At 36.6% G+C, this 17948-nt stretch overlaps 1 protein-coding gene across 1 annotated transcript in view; it reads right to left on the reverse strand.

Moving 5' to 3' along the window:
• Sema3d (semaphorin 3D) overlaps positions 1 to 17948 on the reverse strand; it is a 206139-nt gene that overhangs the window by 37720 nt on the left and 150471 nt on the right. Inside the window, exons 8-10 of the mRNA XM_060374236.1 lie at positions 14056 to 14198; positions 1319 to 1433; positions 219 to 288 (exon numbers count right to left, since the gene is read on the reverse strand). Of these exons, the coding sequence (XP_060230219.1) occupies positions 219 to 288; positions 1319 to 1433; positions 14056 to 14198 (328 nt within the window). The remainder of the gene's footprint in view (positions 1 to 218; positions 289 to 1318; positions 1434 to 14055; positions 14199 to 17948) is intronic.

Raw genomic sequence — 17948 nt, forward strand, 5'->3', positions numbered from 1 at the left:
TAAACCAGATCATAAGGCTTATATATCCAAAGATTTTGCTATTGAAATCTTGGGCCATCCTAGAAATTCAGCTTCCGTGTCTTTTCTCTGCAGCCTGCCTTTTTGATTCAGGAATTCCTTGGCAAAATCCCATGGTTCTGTAATCTAATTCATTATAAGAAATCTTTTAACATGTTTTTTTTTTTAAGCCTTTAAAAAGGACAATGCGTTCAACCTACCTGGTTGTGGTAAAAACTCCATATACTACAGGATTTCTTTCATCTCTCGTAGGGAGCAAATAAATGTCTTCTGTTAATGGAAAAATAATTATTTATTACATATTTTTCAGTATTTAACTTTGCTTTTTAATAGTATATAATACTTATAGAGCACTAAGCAGCATATAAAATAAAGATGAATCACTACAACATTAAGAAAGTAAGGGTTAAAGCTTTCTCCCCAGGTATGTGACATCACCTCTTGTGGCATATACCTCAAACAAGTATAAGTGAGATGACTCAGTTGGCCATCTCTATTCTCCATGTAGAGTATGTGATTTCATATTCAATCAAAACCGGAGACCAAAGGGAGATTTTCCCTATCAAAACACAATGTGCTGTAATGGCTTCAACTTAGTATTTCAGTCCGAAGATGGCTGCGTGGGTAGTGAATGCAGCACTGATAGCAAAGAAGCCCTGTGATGTTTTATAGGATTATGGGAGAGACGGTGTGTTTATTTTCAATTTGAGTAAATCGCGTAACACCGATGAAGTAATTGGAGGACTTAATCATTTGGCATGTGTCATAAACATTAGAAGATAAAAAGCTAACGAGGTTGACTTTATATGCAACTAAAGTCTTTCCAGAACCAATATAAGAGAGGGAAAAAAAAGATGAAATCTTTTGGCAGCCTCTGAATGAGTTGAGTCAGATGGCCATGAGAAGGAAGTCTTCCATATTCCCCAGCAGAGGGCATCCTCAGAACAAGGAATTCAAGCTCTTCCTGTATATGGTTGTTCCCACCAAGGAAAAAAAGATAAGACAGGGATTGAAATGGACTTTCTATTCTCATGGTTCCTATTTTCTGATCACTGTAATTTTGTTTTCCTTATTACCTCTGAGGACATTTCAAATACAGGAATACATCATTATATTGTGCAGCTCGATGGAGAACATAACAGGATTTGTGTATGCGAAAGTCAGTTTAGTAAGATCAATTCCTTTGGGCTGTGCTTACTTGTTACATGTGTGTATCTGAGCATATGATGCTGAAATAAAATAAGAGCTGAATTAATTAAGTAGTTATATTATTCTAAGAAACGAGGGATATGCGACTTACGAAGTTCATCAAAATGAGTATCTGCACCATCGCTTCCAGGAATTGAGCAAACCAGTCTCGCCTTAAGAAAAGTAGTCCATTTGTTTATTAGACTTCGTTGCCCACCTACATCATTCTAAAAGAATGGAAAACAGAAAGGATAAAAGGTTACCAATATGAATATACAACCAACCAAAACCAGTAAGCATTACAGGTAGTACCTTATTAATATTACCTTTTCCAAGGCATGAAGCCTGAATATCTACTTCAGCTCTTCAATAACGGAAAAGTTAGCCTGCCACTCAACCATAAATGCTTTCTTATGCTTAAGTGAATGCAATGCAAGCAGATTTAACTCTTGCGAAGGAGTCGATGCATGCAAGACTGCAGTAATTAAAGCAGGCTGGGTTCAGTCCTATGTCTGCCAAGTATTTACTCCCTGACCTATAACATGTTAATGCATCTCTAGTTTGTCATTGATAAAATATGATTAATGTCTTCAAATTCAGTTATTTTGATGACCAAATGGAAAATTTTGTGTGATATATTTAGTATAGTGCCAGGCGACTTGAGCTCAATAGCCACTAGAATGACTTATGTACCATTTACGTATTTAAGAACAATATTTTCATGCTTTAGAAATAGGCTTCATTAGAGTTAAAAATGGTCTTTCTCAAACTAATGTATTACTAATTAAACATCAAGGAAGCATAAGTGTACACATGCATATATACATAAGAAACTAATTTTAAGTATTAACTATATATTCATACATTACTTCTACTCAGTTTTTATTTAAAACGTTTTTAAACATTAAGCCAAATATAAACATCCATATCAAATAAATAGAACAAACAAAATTATGTTCCTTTGTACATTAAGTTCATAAGATTTAAAAAAATGTTTATAAAGCTAGTTTTTTTCTGTACTCATAATAAATAAAATGCAAATGATTCATGGAATGCACACATTAAACATTTTATTTCAATAAAAATTCTTAGATTCATTTTCCACTAATCTGTTTACATTTAACTGTAAGTTACCTAAATATTTTTTTCTTAACCCCAAATTCTGAATGTTAATTGACAAGCCATGTATTTGAATATCTAGTATCTACCTTCTCTGGACTGTTTAATGTCTACAATATAGACCAAACATCTGAAAGACTACCCTAAGCAAAAATAAATAAATAAATAAATCCATATATAATATGCAGACATATTTATGTGTGTACATGTATTGCAAATGTATATGCACACACATCACACACGCACATTTATTCTTGGAAATAAGAAGACACAGAGGGAAGACCATAGCGCCTCCTGTCTTCAGAGAAACTAAGACCAAGCACAGACTAACACCATATGCATCTCTCATTGTGACTCATGTTTTACATTTTTCCCTGATGAACAGCAATAGCTCTTAATCAGTAAAATGAAGAAGTAATTACTACTTTCTTGATTAATTTTAGATTTATAACAAAAGATGCAAACTAAAGAACCATCTTAAACTTTAAATGCATTGATCTTGGGTAAGACAATTCATGTACTCAATAAATAAAACATAAAATCTCACAGATTTTTCTCTTGCCTGTTTTTCTTTTTTAAATTTTGATACAGGCTCTCATTTCGTAGCCCTTTCTGACCTGGAACTCGCTCTATACAGCATGTTAGCTTAAAGTAGCAGAAAGAGTGCTGGGATTCAAAATGTGTACCACCACACCCGGAAGCCATCTCTTTCCTTCAAAGCTTATATAATTCTAAGGCATTATGAACAACAGAATATATCTGTAGGTTAGTGCATGTGTACTTGAGGTTACATACATAACATATTTATATGCATATACACAACAAAAACACAATATTATACACAGAAAGGCTTTGCAATCAAGAGAAACATAAGAGGAAGGGTTTGGTGAGTTTTTTGTTTTGATTTGTTTATCATGAATGCAGTTTAGAATTCCTGACTTCTAATGATAATGATATCCATGATAACATTTAGTTATGAATTGTTTTAAGTTTTCCCTAGAAAATCAAGTTCTTAGTCCATTCCCTTATTTGAATATTCTTTGATTTATCTCTAGTCAGATGCTTAATAAATATGCTTAATGGTTAAGAAATAATTAGTATTACAATTGGCAAGATTTAGAAAGCTAAAAAGATGGGGCCTTTGCTGAAGTTCCTGTACTGTGAGAAAAGCAGAGAGGTGTTTGGAAAGAGGCAAACCTCAATACCAGATCTTTAAATGGCAAGCAGTGTCGGGGTACATGTGCAAATATTAGTTGCAGAAATGCCCAAGGGCTAGAAAATAGGGGGAAAGTATGACAGAGCAATCTAAAACATACTGAGAGAACCAAGACAAAGTTTGTTTAGATGAAAACTGGGATCAATTAAAATAGTGAAGGAAAATGTTAGAAAAGTAAATTAGAGGAAGACGAAGCGAGGCTTTAATACGAGGCCAAGGTGCCTGTGAGTTATTACGTATACAGTGGAGAAGCTCTCAGGGATTGTAATTAGGAAACAAATGAAATAACTATATCCGTCTTTAAGGAAACCGCATAGCACACTCTACGTAATGCCACTCTGGTTTCAGGCACGTCTATAACTGCTCTTAAGTTTCTCTTGTGTGAACCAGAAAATTTGAACACAGGGGTCTTTCCAGAGACTCATACTCCAACCAAGTACCATGCATGGAGATGACCTAGAACCCCTGCACAGATGTAGCCCATGGCAGTTCAATGTCCAAGTGGGTTACATAGGAATGGGAAGAGGGACTGCCTCTGACATAATCTGATTGGCCTGCTCTTTGATCACCTCCCCCTGAGGGTGGAGCAGCCTTACCAGGCCACAGAAGATGACAATGCAGCCAGTCCTGATGAGATCTGATAGACTAAGATCAGAAGGAAGGAGAGGAGGACCTCCCCTATCAGTGGACTTGGGGAGGGGCATGCATGAAGAAGGGGGAGGGCGGGTGGGATCGGGAGGGAAGGAGGGAGGAGCTTATGGGGGGATACAAAGTGAATAAAGTGTAATTAATAAAAGTTAAAAACGTTTTTCTTGTGAATGTTTGTTATTTGACTATCATTGCTTAAACACCATTTTACGTAGCTATTTGATAATTCTGCTGTCTCTGAAGATGTAAAGGCAGACTTATCTAAATATGGCTTTTAAAATGCTCATATCTCAGAAAGTACCATTCTTTTCTTAAAACATACTGATGAATAAAATGTCTACAAAAGTCCATAGTCATATATTTTCCCCATTCCAGTTTTAATTCTCATCTACAGTTAAGCTGAGGAAATTCTAACTTACTAGCCCCAAATTTCTTGATTAAAAAGACATTTGTGCTCTACGTTTATTTTTTTATTTTTAAACTTGACAAATAAAAATAGCAATAGTTTAAATGGAATAACTGACTGTTCTTGCCTCCTTACCCAGGAGACTTGTCCTATCCTTAAAGATAAAAACAAATAAACAAACAAACAGAAAAACTCAGGTCAAAGCTAAAAAGCTACCTGCTGTCATCAGAGAAACAAGCACAGCTGTGGCTGAAGACCCTGAGAAAGCACTGAATGACTGGACAGAACTCTGGGAAGTTCCCCATACCAGACTTTGTCTTTCTTCTGCAAGGAAGTGTCAGCCTGACTTTGTAGCTGAGCTCCCAGGCCCTGTGTTTGTTTGCAAATCCATAAAAATCCCCTCTGAGGACTTTAATCCTAGAAGAGGGCTGAAAGGAGATAATCACTCTTGGACTAAATTGTCTCCTCTTCGCTTATTTTCTGTGAAACTCTTAAGAAGTCAACAGTCTCACTAACACAAAAGATTTATTATTGAGATGTCAGAATCAGCAGCTCGCAATCACCAGTCGCTTCTGTGTGCCTCCTGCTCTACTTCTCACAGCCTCTTTGTAGTGATGTCCTCTACACAAAGATGCATGTGAAAGAAACAAAGAGATAAAGGTAAATAAGCCTGACCTCTCGTGCTCTGTCTGGGTGGCAAGTGAAGAGAATGTCTGTGTTCAGTCATTTGCTTGGGTTTTGACAACATAGTATGAATTGTTTTGATGTAGTAATGAGTGGCTCAGTCATGATACAGCCTAGTGGATGGAGCATATTTCCTCTGTGCAAGCACGTTTAGGTTCACATATGTATTAAACAGACATGTAAAGTAGCTCAAGGCTGTCACATATGAGCTTTTATGAGTTTGTCTTGTGACCTTGGGGTTACAATACTGGGTTCATATGCTAAATATGGTTTGATCTATGAATACTATCTCTTTTTAAGGATCTCTCAGCACCTTGCATTTTCATCTGTTTCTAAAACTAAGATCTAGGGAAATATATTAACTGGTATTAAATTGAAATGATAAATCATGAAAATCAATAAAATTTGAGAATAGGTCGAAATGGTATGTCTAAGGGGATGCGCTGAGTAGGTGGAATGCTTTGAAAGCATGTATGAAGACACTTGAGGCTACTTTTCTTCTTATCTACCCTCTTTCTTAATGATTTGTCTTTGTGTATTTTTGTTTCTTTCTTTTAAGGCATTTCAACTGTCAACTGTTGGTAGGTGGGGTAATGAATCTTAGCTGTCAAGCTACCTGGAATTTCCTCAACATTGCTAAGTCTAAGAAATGTCTCTGGCATCCTTGAAAGCAGTTAAGAGTTGGTCCCAATAAATCTGGTGTTGGTAAAGGGAAGAGGAGTGTCTTTAACAGGCTTTTTTTTTTTTTCCCTAAAAACACAAGTTTCTAAAGACCGGTTTCTTAAGAAAATTAATAATGGTGTATTGCTTGTGGCGTCTCACCCATTTCTATGTGAGTCACCGAGGCTTCAACATTTCTTTCTATGACTCACCTGAGAGGATTGCCGAGTATAATATATCATGCGAAGATTTAATTAATAATTTGATTTTAATTCTAAATTAACATTGCTATTATATCAGTATATTCCTTTGTGTTTTCATTTTAAATAGTAAGTAGGGTTTTGTTGTTCTTCCCAAGAACCATTCAGAAGAAACCACAGTTAAAACTTATCTCAAAAAGGAGACAGAGTAGAAAATGCGAGAGTGTCGTTGTAGTCTCCTTTGATTTAGGAGAGTTTAGATTAGCTTCACTGTCATACATTAGTTCTTGCAATACACAGACATATCCTCATTAAAGCTCTTCTTTGTAGTGTACTGATATGATTTCTAAACATTTATCTTCTTTTTCTGGGGGAGGGGCTTTTGGGAGACACAGCAGGCACGTGAAGGTGAGGGGACAACTTGAAGAGATCAGTTATTTCCTCTTACTATTGGGTTCTCATGCTTGGTAGCAAGTAACCTGTTGAGCCTCACACACATTCCGGAAACACTGGTATATTTTAATGTAGATGGTCTATGTCAAGTGAGGCTTTGGGGACCTCATTCCAGGTTTTACTTTACTTCTGTAATATTATGATGAGAGTTTTAAACTTTTAAACTAGACCATATAAGTTGGGATTAGACTTAGCATATTTATTCACTTATATAGAAACATATAGGTCATTTTCATTGTTTTCAAAACCTAGTCTGTCCCTAGAAACAACCCAGTACAGCCTAAGATAGAACAGATAGGACTAAACTGGACAGTTGCTGTGAAAGTACCCACATTAACTCCTTAAACAGTAGCATTCTATGGGATGCTCCATAGTGTATTGCTAGCTACATATTTTTTATTAAAAATGACAAATCACATAAAGCATATGGTACACTGAAACACTGAGTCCTTTAAGTCAAAATCACAAAGGTTCTAAGTTTTCCCTAATGTTATCTGCTGACCTTGAAACAATGGTCTAGAAATCACCTAAGTAGTCACCTCTAGAGCTAGCATCAGTGGTAGAAAAGTATTTTCATTACTGAAAAACACTATGAAATTTATACCACACTTCAAAACAAGGCCAGTTTGGGCACTTCCAAGTATAACACAAGATTAAATGCTGTTGGTGACAGCAAGTGGAGAAGAGTGCAAAGAAAAGATGTTAAATGCCTCAAAGAATTTTCTTTTTTCTTTTGCACAAGAATAAAAATGAACAACACTGGGAAAATACTGAAATTTTAATCAAAGGTGAATCTATAACTCTAAATCCTTTTGTTCCAATTTCTTGCAATGTGTTGTTCTCTAGAGTCAATGAATTGGAAAAATCTGTGTAAATATTAAATTAGTTCACTAATACTGAACAGAATTTTTTTTTATTTTTTTTTGAGACTCATGTATCCCTGACTGGTCTGGAACTAACTAAGTGGTAGAGGATGACGCTGAACTTCTGATCCTCCTGCCTCAGTCTCCTAAGGACTGGGGTTATAAGTATGCATCACCGTGTCTAACTTTATACCATGTTAGGGAAAAGAAGAAGTCTACAAAGAGTTTCAACCAAAAGTTTTCTTACTGTTTGAATTTCTTAATTCGTTTCTTAAATAATGTTTACAGGCAACTGCTTGTGATTTTCCATTGGAGAAGTCAATGCAAATAGGGCAAACCTGTTTCTCTACGTACTTCAAGAGTTCCAGAACAGTATTAGAGATGACGGACACGGACAACACATTATACCAAAGAATTTAGTCTCTAAGCTCTGGCAGGTTAAGTTGGGCAAACATAGGCACGCTCTCAGGTAGTGCGGAGGCTCTGTGATTTTTGTTTTAAGAGCTACAGCAAGCATAAATCCCTTCCAAGGAATTTCTCAGACAGGAAAACAGATGGAAGTGGGGCAAAAGCACATCTGTAACTCTGGGCACTAAATCTCTCACTTAGGTTGCAAGTGACACGCTAAAAGTAAGCACAAAAACCACAGCTCAGTGGAGATCAATAAATACAGAAAGTGTCATCGGCCTAAAAACACAAATCTTCAAAGGCAGTGATTGCCCAAATAGGGCCATATATCCAAACAGACAATGCAAGTGGAATTGAGGCAAACAGCTATTAATGAGACCCCTAGGCAAGTTATGTGACAGGGCCATCCAAATTGAATTCCTGGCATGGACAAAAGGAAATGCTCAAGACAAAAAGAGAACTGGCATAGCCAGCAGCTGGAACGTAGAGTGGTCTGCGTAAGTAAGCCTGCCACAATGCTTCCAAAAATGAAGGGAATCCACGAGTAATCAAAACAGCCTTGAGGTGCAAAGCTTCAAGCTAACCTTGCTAAAGCAACTGGCATTCACACACACACACACACACACACACACACACACACACACACACACACAGGGTGGGGAGGCGGTATTGTGTAGATACAGTGTTATCTGAAAATACTGCATTTCGAAGTAAATAGGCAGAAATCTTTCCATAATTTATTTCATGCTGCTGTGACTGATCATTCAGTCAGTGTGTAATTCCTCACCATGGAGATCTATATAATTTATTATCTATGACAGAAATTCTCCAGGGTGTAAGATGGCCCACTTAGTGCTTCAAAATATTGACAGTTCAACAAGAGTGAAGTTAATAGAGCTTAACAAGGATTTTAGGAATCACGTGAGGCTAAGCACCCTACTTTAAATATGAAAGGGTTGTTAAATAGTTGAACGAGAAAGTCATGATCTCATGAAAAGATTATTCTTTGGGGAATATGCTTTGTATGATGGAGATATTTTTAGTTTGAAAGAGATTCTTCATAACAAGGTATTCCCTTCACCACTTATTGATTAATAATGTCATTATTGAGGGAGATTAACTTCTTGGTTAATTGATATCTCTCTCTTCCACATCTCCCAGCCAAAATTTATATTACTTTCATTATTCATAAATGTTCACCAGATATGGCTCCAATTTACTTTGATTGTATTCAGAAATACTACACATTTACAAATTACAAGTATTTTTTTTTTTTTAATAATCACACAACAGAGGACTAGAAAGACGGATCACTAGTTAAAAGCGCTTGTTGCTCTTCCAAAGGACCCAAGTTAGATTCATAAGCATTCATCTCAGGTGGCTCAGAGCACCCTGAAATTTCAGCTCCAGGGGATGCAGTGACCTTCTGGCTTCTGTAATGGCCTGTGGACCTGTAGCACACACCCACACAGAAACGTATTTACACATAAATTAAAAAAGAATACTTTTTAATAATGAAAGCAAAATAACCATAATTTCCAGATTTACTAATTCAATTAATTAATTATCAGCAGAGCCTGACGTTGCATATCTGAAATGTCAGCACTCAGAAAGTAGAGTTAAGGGGACTGTGAATGTTTGGAGTCAGTGTGGACTACACAGTGAGTTCCAAGCCAGCCTGGCTCCCAGGAGAAATACATTCTCCAATTCAACAACAAAAACAAAAAAATGCAAACGCAAGACAGTGGTATTTGTTGGCAATACAGTTTGTTAGTTAACCGAAAAGGTACCACTGCCACCTTTTGAAGAACTTCCAAAAGTTGAATTGGATCTAAAAGTCTATGTATATGACATATGATATGTGTGAGTCCACATTAGCATGTGCTATGACCCGGTTTTTCATTTTTTAGATGTTAGTCTCCTACACTAGCTTGGTATGTGCTCACACCCACAAATCTATGTCAATCATCAATACATTCCTGAGTCTCTGTCACACGTAAATCCAAATGCTCTCACTTAAGCCTTAATTCGTTTGGTACAATAGTCACAGAAGATGTGGGTATCCACCTTGTGTGGGTTAAAAATGAGAAAGTGAGAAAGAGCAGAAGGGATATAGCAGGTTGAATGTTTATATCCTACAAGCAGAGGTCATCTGTTATCTGCTGACTGTCAAATCCTGACTTTTAAAAACTGATCAGACCTGACTTTGTGGACTGTAACATCATTGAAAACTGCTTTGATTTTCTTGCTGTTTATTGTCTCTTCTCCCTTCCCATCTACCTATTATCCCTCTTCTCCATTATATTTTATTTGCCTGCATCAGGCTTCCAAGTACTAGGGTTATAGAAATGTGTGTCCACCCAAATCAACTGCTTTTTTTTTTAAAAAAAAAAAAAAAAAAAAAAAAAAAACCTCAAAATACCATTTATTTGGCTTGTAATAATATCCCTTCTCATCCTAACACAGCGCGAAACAAATTCTTCTCCAATTTCTTTTGTGGACATTTACATCTTTTTAAAAATTGTATTGTCCCTCTGTATTCTGCCTTTGTATTTCATTTTGAATATAAATTGTTCTGATCAATTTTTATGACTCAAGCACCAACAGTATACCAGAGGCTTTCATAGTTAATAACCCGGAACACACAGAGCTTCAGGATCATGCTTTTAAGTAGCTTAATATGTTAACACATTCCAGAGCCACATCAGCTATGGCATGTCCCAATATAACATATATGCTGGTTCCTATCTCATAAAGGACTGCACCCTTTCCACGTTGTCTAGATACGTGCCTTGTCTCCTAAAATCCAGTTACCAGTAATACAGAAGTACTTATCTATATGCCAAGAATCTTAGGTGATGATATTGCCTTTGAGACATGTATTATGTGATGTCTATGTCATTTCAGGATATAATGAAGTAGTAAAACGTATTATGAATTAAGGTCTTGATCTTGATAGTCATATTTGAACACAAGAGCATGTGACTACTGAATTATGTACTGCACACGTGGGCATGACCATGCTCTGTAGTCTGTATTGGTCTATTAATAAAATAATGGAGATTATTGATACCTTAGATATGTATAAATACAATTTCTTTTAAATAGTTCCTGAATATAACTCCATGTCTTTAGTCCTACGATGCTAGATATGGCAGGCTTCCTACCTGCCATATATATATGTATACACATATATATTTATATTTCAAAGTTTATATTTAGTGGTAGTTAACTACATCCATCTTGTCCCTCTGTGCCTCGAATAACATTGAATAACTCACTATTGCCTACAGAATAGTGTTCTCATTTGCTAACATGCAGATAAGACTTCTTATCACCTGATTTACAACAAAGACATTGCTCTCCTGACACATACCTTGAATTCTTGTTACAAGATTTCAGCATTCTAACTTGACACAGGCTGGATGGAATGGCTGTCCTCCATTCCTCCATGTGGCAGTCTTGTTCACACTATAGGATTCATTACAATCGTTCCCTTCGCGTCATGTTTTCAAACTTCACTGAAAGCGAGTTCTCACATTTCCCCTTTATATCATATCTCCTCTCCATATACCCTCCGTGTACTTTGAGTGTTTTGTTTTTTTCTTTTGAAAAAGGACAGCAACGTGGTATCAGCAGTGTAGTGTGTTTCTTAGGGAAGTCATATTTTGTTGCTCTTGGTAAAGTATTCAAAGACAATGCATGAAAGGATTATAGTATTGAACACAGTAGCCTTTCTCCTGCACAATGTTTAAGCTTGGGTGTGTATGTGTGAGATAGTAGTCTACTACTGAAACCTTTTTCTTACCAATGACTTTATGCCAAGTAAGTCAAGGAAATAGATTTTTCATTTCAATATAACACCTTTTTTTAAAGTTTCATAATAGGAGAGGCAAATAATTCTTAAACTGTCAATGGCAGCAAGAACAAAAGCTTTGTGTTTCCAAATACGGACTGTGGGAAACTATCAAGAGAGCAGGCAGGATAAAGGACTCCCATGCTATTAGAACAAAACCTGGCAAAGTCAGAGAAACTTCCACAGCTTACTCTTAATACTACCAATTATGACCTTCCTTCTTAAATGGTTTCTTATAGTTATCAAGCTCAATTCTGTCTCATGTTGAAGATATGCTTTTTGTTATTATTTGACAAATAATAAAAACAATATTAGGCAGATATTCACAAGTAAGGGAAATAACAAAAAAGAATAAACTGCAGATAATGTTATTAGAATTATTATATGTGAAAATAACATATTTAGTAAGAGTGAATATGAGTTGGATTAAATTAAATTGCAAAGAGCAATTTAGAACCAGTTATCACAAACCTGTGACCGATACGTCAGACTTACTACGGGAAGCAGTCTTAAGAAGTCACCCAGTTAAAAGAATGATTAAGAGATGAGACACACACTTTTCACAGAGTGAAAAGTCTCTGTTTTGTTCAGTCAAATCCACCCATCACATGAGTTCATTTAATCTCACAATTTGTTAGAATAATAGGTGACAGAATCTTATTGTGTAGTTTCAGAGACGTTTTTTTAAACTCATTCATTGCTTTTATTTATTTATTTGTTAGTTTATTTATTTATTTATTGGCCTTTTCAAATTTTCAGCTGTTTGATCAAAACTTAAAAAGACTTATCCCATGGTTCATGTATAAAGTCCTGCCTATAGTTTCTATGTAGAAATTTATCACTGTGACAAATGTTAACATATTCATCTACATTTAAGATTCATTTACATCAGAATAAAACCATTACTTTGATACAAATAAATTTACATCAAATGTATTACACCCACTAAGAAAAAAAGAAAAAAGAAACCCAGTGAAGTTCCCCTCAAATAGCACATTTGTCATCTCTGTTTTTCAGACTCATGAAATGGATTCACTGCTTGTAAACCCCTTTTGAGACATTCAACCTACTTCACATTGTACAAAGAGTCAATCTACTCGGTGGCTGGGCGGGTCAGTGCAATGCTATTATGTGGCATTCTGCATCACACTAACACAACAGGAGTACTTCAGGACTGGCCATTCATCCCTAGCAGGAGGCTGTAAGACAAGACTACAGGTTCTTGGACTGTAAGAGAATGAAAATGCCTCTCAGACATTTGGCCCCTGTGGGGGCAAAGAGGATCAGTGGGAGAGATAGCATTATTGGCTAGGAGTAGGAGGTAAAGAATGGTCTGGGATCACAAGCTGGCTTCATTCAAAAGACATGTTGTCATTAGCAATTTCAAATGTGGTGATGTTTGTATTCCTGTCCCTGGAAGCGTTCAGAAGCCTGAGGGCATAGACTGAAACAAAAGTGACAGGCTTATATAGAAAGAAAATGAAAAGTTTGTTTAAGACCAAAGAAAGATTCCCTGCAGACAGTATTTATTAACTTAACAGCTTTTGCTCATAATAACTGATTTATGTCTTCTCAGGAAAGTTATTTCAGCAGAGGCAAGTCCGGAAAGAATACATACATTCAGAAATCACGGGTTTGGCTCCAGCGCTGTCATTATTCTATAAAGTCCATAGTCAATGAACTAAAAGCCTTGATGGAACAAAATGTAAGTGTCTCAAGCACTTAATGTGGTTATTATAATTTAGATAAAATGACCGTATTTCAGAACTGATTGTAATATTTTAACTTTGTTCTTCATTATTTTCTTAGAACTTAGTCTAGGTTAATTACATAGGAAGTATTTAATATAAGATATAGCTATATTTCAAACTAACTTCGTCCAAACAAAATACTCATGGTTGTTATATGAATGGTGCATATTAAAAACACAGAAACAAACAAAAACACACAAGATTGTTTTGCTTTGTTTTGTTTTAGTGTTCAAGTTACTCTGGTGATTACTCAATTTTAAGATGAGACTGTTTAACCTTATATAAAAACATTTTTCCTCTGGGGATCAAGACAGTGAGTGGTCCTGCTGAAACCGTGACAGAGAGACAGTGGTAGAGCACCAAGCACGTTCCAAAGCCAGCAAGGCAGATCAAGCACTGGAAATAAAGTCTGATGTCTGGAAATAACCTGTTTTTGCTTTTCCCAACTGCATCTGAGGAGTTACATGCAGTGTGAACTAGTCTTACAACTTTATCAATAATGGATGGCCTTCATTCTTTCAACACTTAAGATGAATTACCACATTATACCGACAGGGTTCTTAAGGAAAAATAAGTGACTCTTACTTTACAAACTCGTCCAACTCTTGAAAGAATGCTTCTGTCAGAAGTAGTGCCTTCCTGAGATGATTCCCGAAAGAAGAAATAGATTTTATCATCATCTGGATTATAGGTGTCTGGAATGGGGAATGTTCCAATAAATTTTGCTCCTGTTGTGGGGGAAAAATGACAGTTACAACTAAAGACAATAAGATGATTCTGCCGGAATGATCTCTTTGACTTTTGTACATGAAGCAATTAGCAGAACTTTCAATCAGGGGATCTGAGAGTTGGATGTAGGAAAAGAGATGCGCAGAGGAACCCGGTCCAGGCTGGGAGCATTTGGTAACACGACGAGCTAGTGAACAAGTCCATGAGGAGATCTGGGAGTGGGTGACAATGTGAGGCAGCTGCAGGAATCACAGGCAGAGTATTCAGGAAAAACAGAAGACAAAAGATAAAACACGTTGCTCTTGATGCTTTCTGACCAAGGATGTAACTTTTATGTACCTTGGGAGATTTGAAAAATCATTTTCCAGAAAACAGATGGCAAATGACCAAAAATTCCATAAAGAAAGCTTCATAGTAGCCTTCCTCAAAATGCATGCTGGCACACGCCTTTAATCCCAGCACTTACAAGGCAAAAGCAGTTGGTTTGGGAGTTCAATACCAATTTTACATACTTGAGAATCTTCTCTCTCTCTCTCTCTCTCTCTCTCACACACACACACACACACATACAAAGTTACAATGGGTAGATCTATTGTTATGAGCCCAGTCTTTCCTGGCAGCCTTTAATCTCCTATCCAATCTCTTTTTGCTCTAGGAAAAGAGAGGAGAGAAATGTCTGCACAAACTTCTCATTATTCTTTATTATTTCCCAATGCACTCTTATGTAGTCCTCCTAGTCCAGCTTTGGTTAAGACCTAGAAAATTACCTGAAAGTTATCTTTAGAAAAGTGTGTGAGACCCGGGAGACTTTACTCTTTAATTTAACTTGAATTGGCAAGTCTCCATCACATCTCCACTCAAGGTTTCCATTCCCCACTACCAGACTCACACTCTAGTTGCTGACAAATTATAGATGGTTTTTAGATCTGAGAAAAGTTTTTTAAATAATTAAAAAATAAAAAACAATAATCTCTTTTACTAACAAAAAACTCTTATGTCTTGTTTTTTATTCACTTTGAATCCCAGCTGTAGTCCCCTCCCTTGTCTCCTCCCAACCCCATCACCCTTCCCTCTTCTCCTCCCATGCCTCTCCCCCTGTACACTCATAGGGGAGGTCTTCCTCTCTTTCCATCTGACCCTAGACTATCAGGTCTCATCAGGACTAACTGTATTGTCTTCCTCTGTGGCCTGGTAAGGAAACCCACTTGGAGACTGAGCTGCCATGGACAACATCTGTGTAGGGGTTCTAGTTTATCTCCATGAATGGTCCTTGGTTGGAGCATCAGTCTCAGAAAAGACCCCTGGGCCTAGAGATTTTTTGGTTCTGTTGCTCTCCTTGTGGAGCTCCTGTCCCCTTCAGGTCTTTGTATCTCCCCCTTCTTTCATAAGAGTCCCTGCACTCTGCCTAAAGTTTGGCTATGAGTCTCAGCATTGGCTTTGATACCCTGCTGGATAAAGTCTTTCAGAGGCCCTCTGCGGCAGGCTCCTGTTGATTAGTTGATTTAAATATTTTCTTAAATAAATCACAGGTAGGTGTAGTGAAGGAAGATCACCTCCAATGCTTGCCCAGGGAGGAGGATGTCAAGACCATCCTTGCCTGAGGTCAGCATGAATATGGAAACCCTGTTTCAAACAAACAAATAATGAACAGATACTAGAAAACATTATGATGCTTTATTTATATGTGTGAGTAATATTTCAATAATTTAATGAAAATAAATAATTTGTACTAATGCCAAGAACTGCTAGGATCAAACAGCAATTTATCTATAAGAACTGGCTTCAGTTTTCATCTAGAGTAGGTAAATATTTGTATATGCAATTATGTGGGTAAGGAAACCAGTTCTGATGTTCCAGTTACCTTAAAAGGAACAACAGTAAGGAAAATGATGACATACAGATGTAGACCTGGGATGGCCATACTCCATTGAAAGCTTAACAGTCTCTGATGCAATGCTGTAAAACTGGATGAAAATCTCCAGTCACAGTTTAGCTATGTTGATGTTAAAAGACAACAACCCTTTTTGATATGGTTTTAGTCATCTGAATTTATGAGTCACTGAAACAGATATGACTGCTCTGTAGATGGAGAAAGAATGGTCAATGATGAAAGTGTATAAGTGGATGAGAGAGTGTGAGGATTGAACACATAAATCTTTAGTACTTTGAGTTCAAAGGAGGCTAAGACAAATTATTTTGAATGCATAGGGATATGATTGGCCCCCTTCTTTTAGATAAATACAGGAACTTAAAAAGATATTAATATGAACCTAATAGAGCGTAGTACTTAAATGTAACAGCCTTAAAAGTTACACTTACATCATGATGACTTTTGAAATGCTACTCTATTTTTGAAACTAAGTAACTGATGTAAGTTTCTTACTTTTAAATTCATCATTCTCTTTCATTCTATTCTATTTTATTATGTGCATGTGTGTTGTGATATCGTGTTTATCTGTGCACCACTTGCATGTATGTTATCTGCAGACTCAGAAAAGAGCCTCAAAACCCTGGAACTGTACGGAGTTACCTTTGGTGGTAAGCTACTATGTTGGTGTCAAAATAGAACTCAGATCTTCTGGAAGAGCAGCCAGTGATCTTTATCACTGTGCCATCTCTATCGTACTATCATAAATTTATAATAAAAACTTTAAAGCATGAAATATTCATACAGTGGCATAAAACTCACATCCTTACCAGTGGTGGCATATGCCTTTAATCCTAGCAGACAAGTATGGGAGGTGAAAAGAAGCAGGAGGACCTGTTAGTTTGTGACCAGCCTGGTGTACATAGTGAGATCCAGGAGATCCAGAGATACATAGAGAGACCTTGTCCAAAACAAAAAAATAGATACACAAAAATAAAACACAAAAAAACATTAAACAAAACTTTCCAAACTAAGAATAAACCTGAAAATTTACAATCCTGTCTCTAGAAAGAAAATGAGGACTTCATAATTTGAAACAAAAAAGGAAATAGTAGGAAGACCAAATGAAAGAAGACAATTGTTTATTAAATATTCTTCAAGCTGAACTCAGTTACTCAAACCTATAATCGCAGAACTTCGAATGATGGCAGAGAAGGATCCCTGAGGTCAATGCAAGCTTAGCCTACATAGTAAGTACTAGGCTAGTTTGGGCTATAGACGTAACCCCTCTACCATTAACAAACAAACAATTAAAAATAAATAAGCCAGGCATGAGGGCAGATGCCTTTAATCTCAGCAGAGCCAGGAGGAGCATATCTGTGAGACAGGCTTGGTCTACAGAGTGATTTTCAGAATAGCCAGGGCTCTGTTACACAGAAAAATCATATATCCATCTATCTATCTATCTATCTATCTATCTATCTATCTATCTATCTATCTATCATCTATCTATCTATCTATCTATCTATCTGAATGTATGAATGAGTTTTGTAAGACAAGCAGATGAGGTGAAAGAATGGTTGCCTGGAATGATTTGAGCCAACTGATCTTCACTTTATTTAGATAAACAAACAGTATGTAAATAAGAGTGGAACATACAAGAACTGAAGAGAGAACAGACATATGGGTCATGCTGAGGCTCTGATTCAGACATGCATGGCACAACCTTTTGAAAGTGAAAACCTGTAGCTGCTGCCAGAGAGCACCTGCTGCATGACCAAAAAGTAGAGTGTGACAGCAGCTCACGTTTCAGGAATTTGTATGACACCAATGGAGAATATTATCCTAGTGTTGCAAGCACTGAGCCTTTCCCTGTTAGATC

The sequence above is a fragment of the Meriones unguiculatus genome, chromosome 21, assembly GCF_030254825.1.
Source record: "Meriones unguiculatus strain TT.TT164.6M chromosome 21, Bangor_MerUng_6.1, whole genome shotgun sequence".
In the NCBI taxonomy this organism is placed as follows: Eukaryota; Metazoa; Chordata; class Mammalia; order Rodentia; family Muridae; genus Meriones; species Meriones unguiculatus.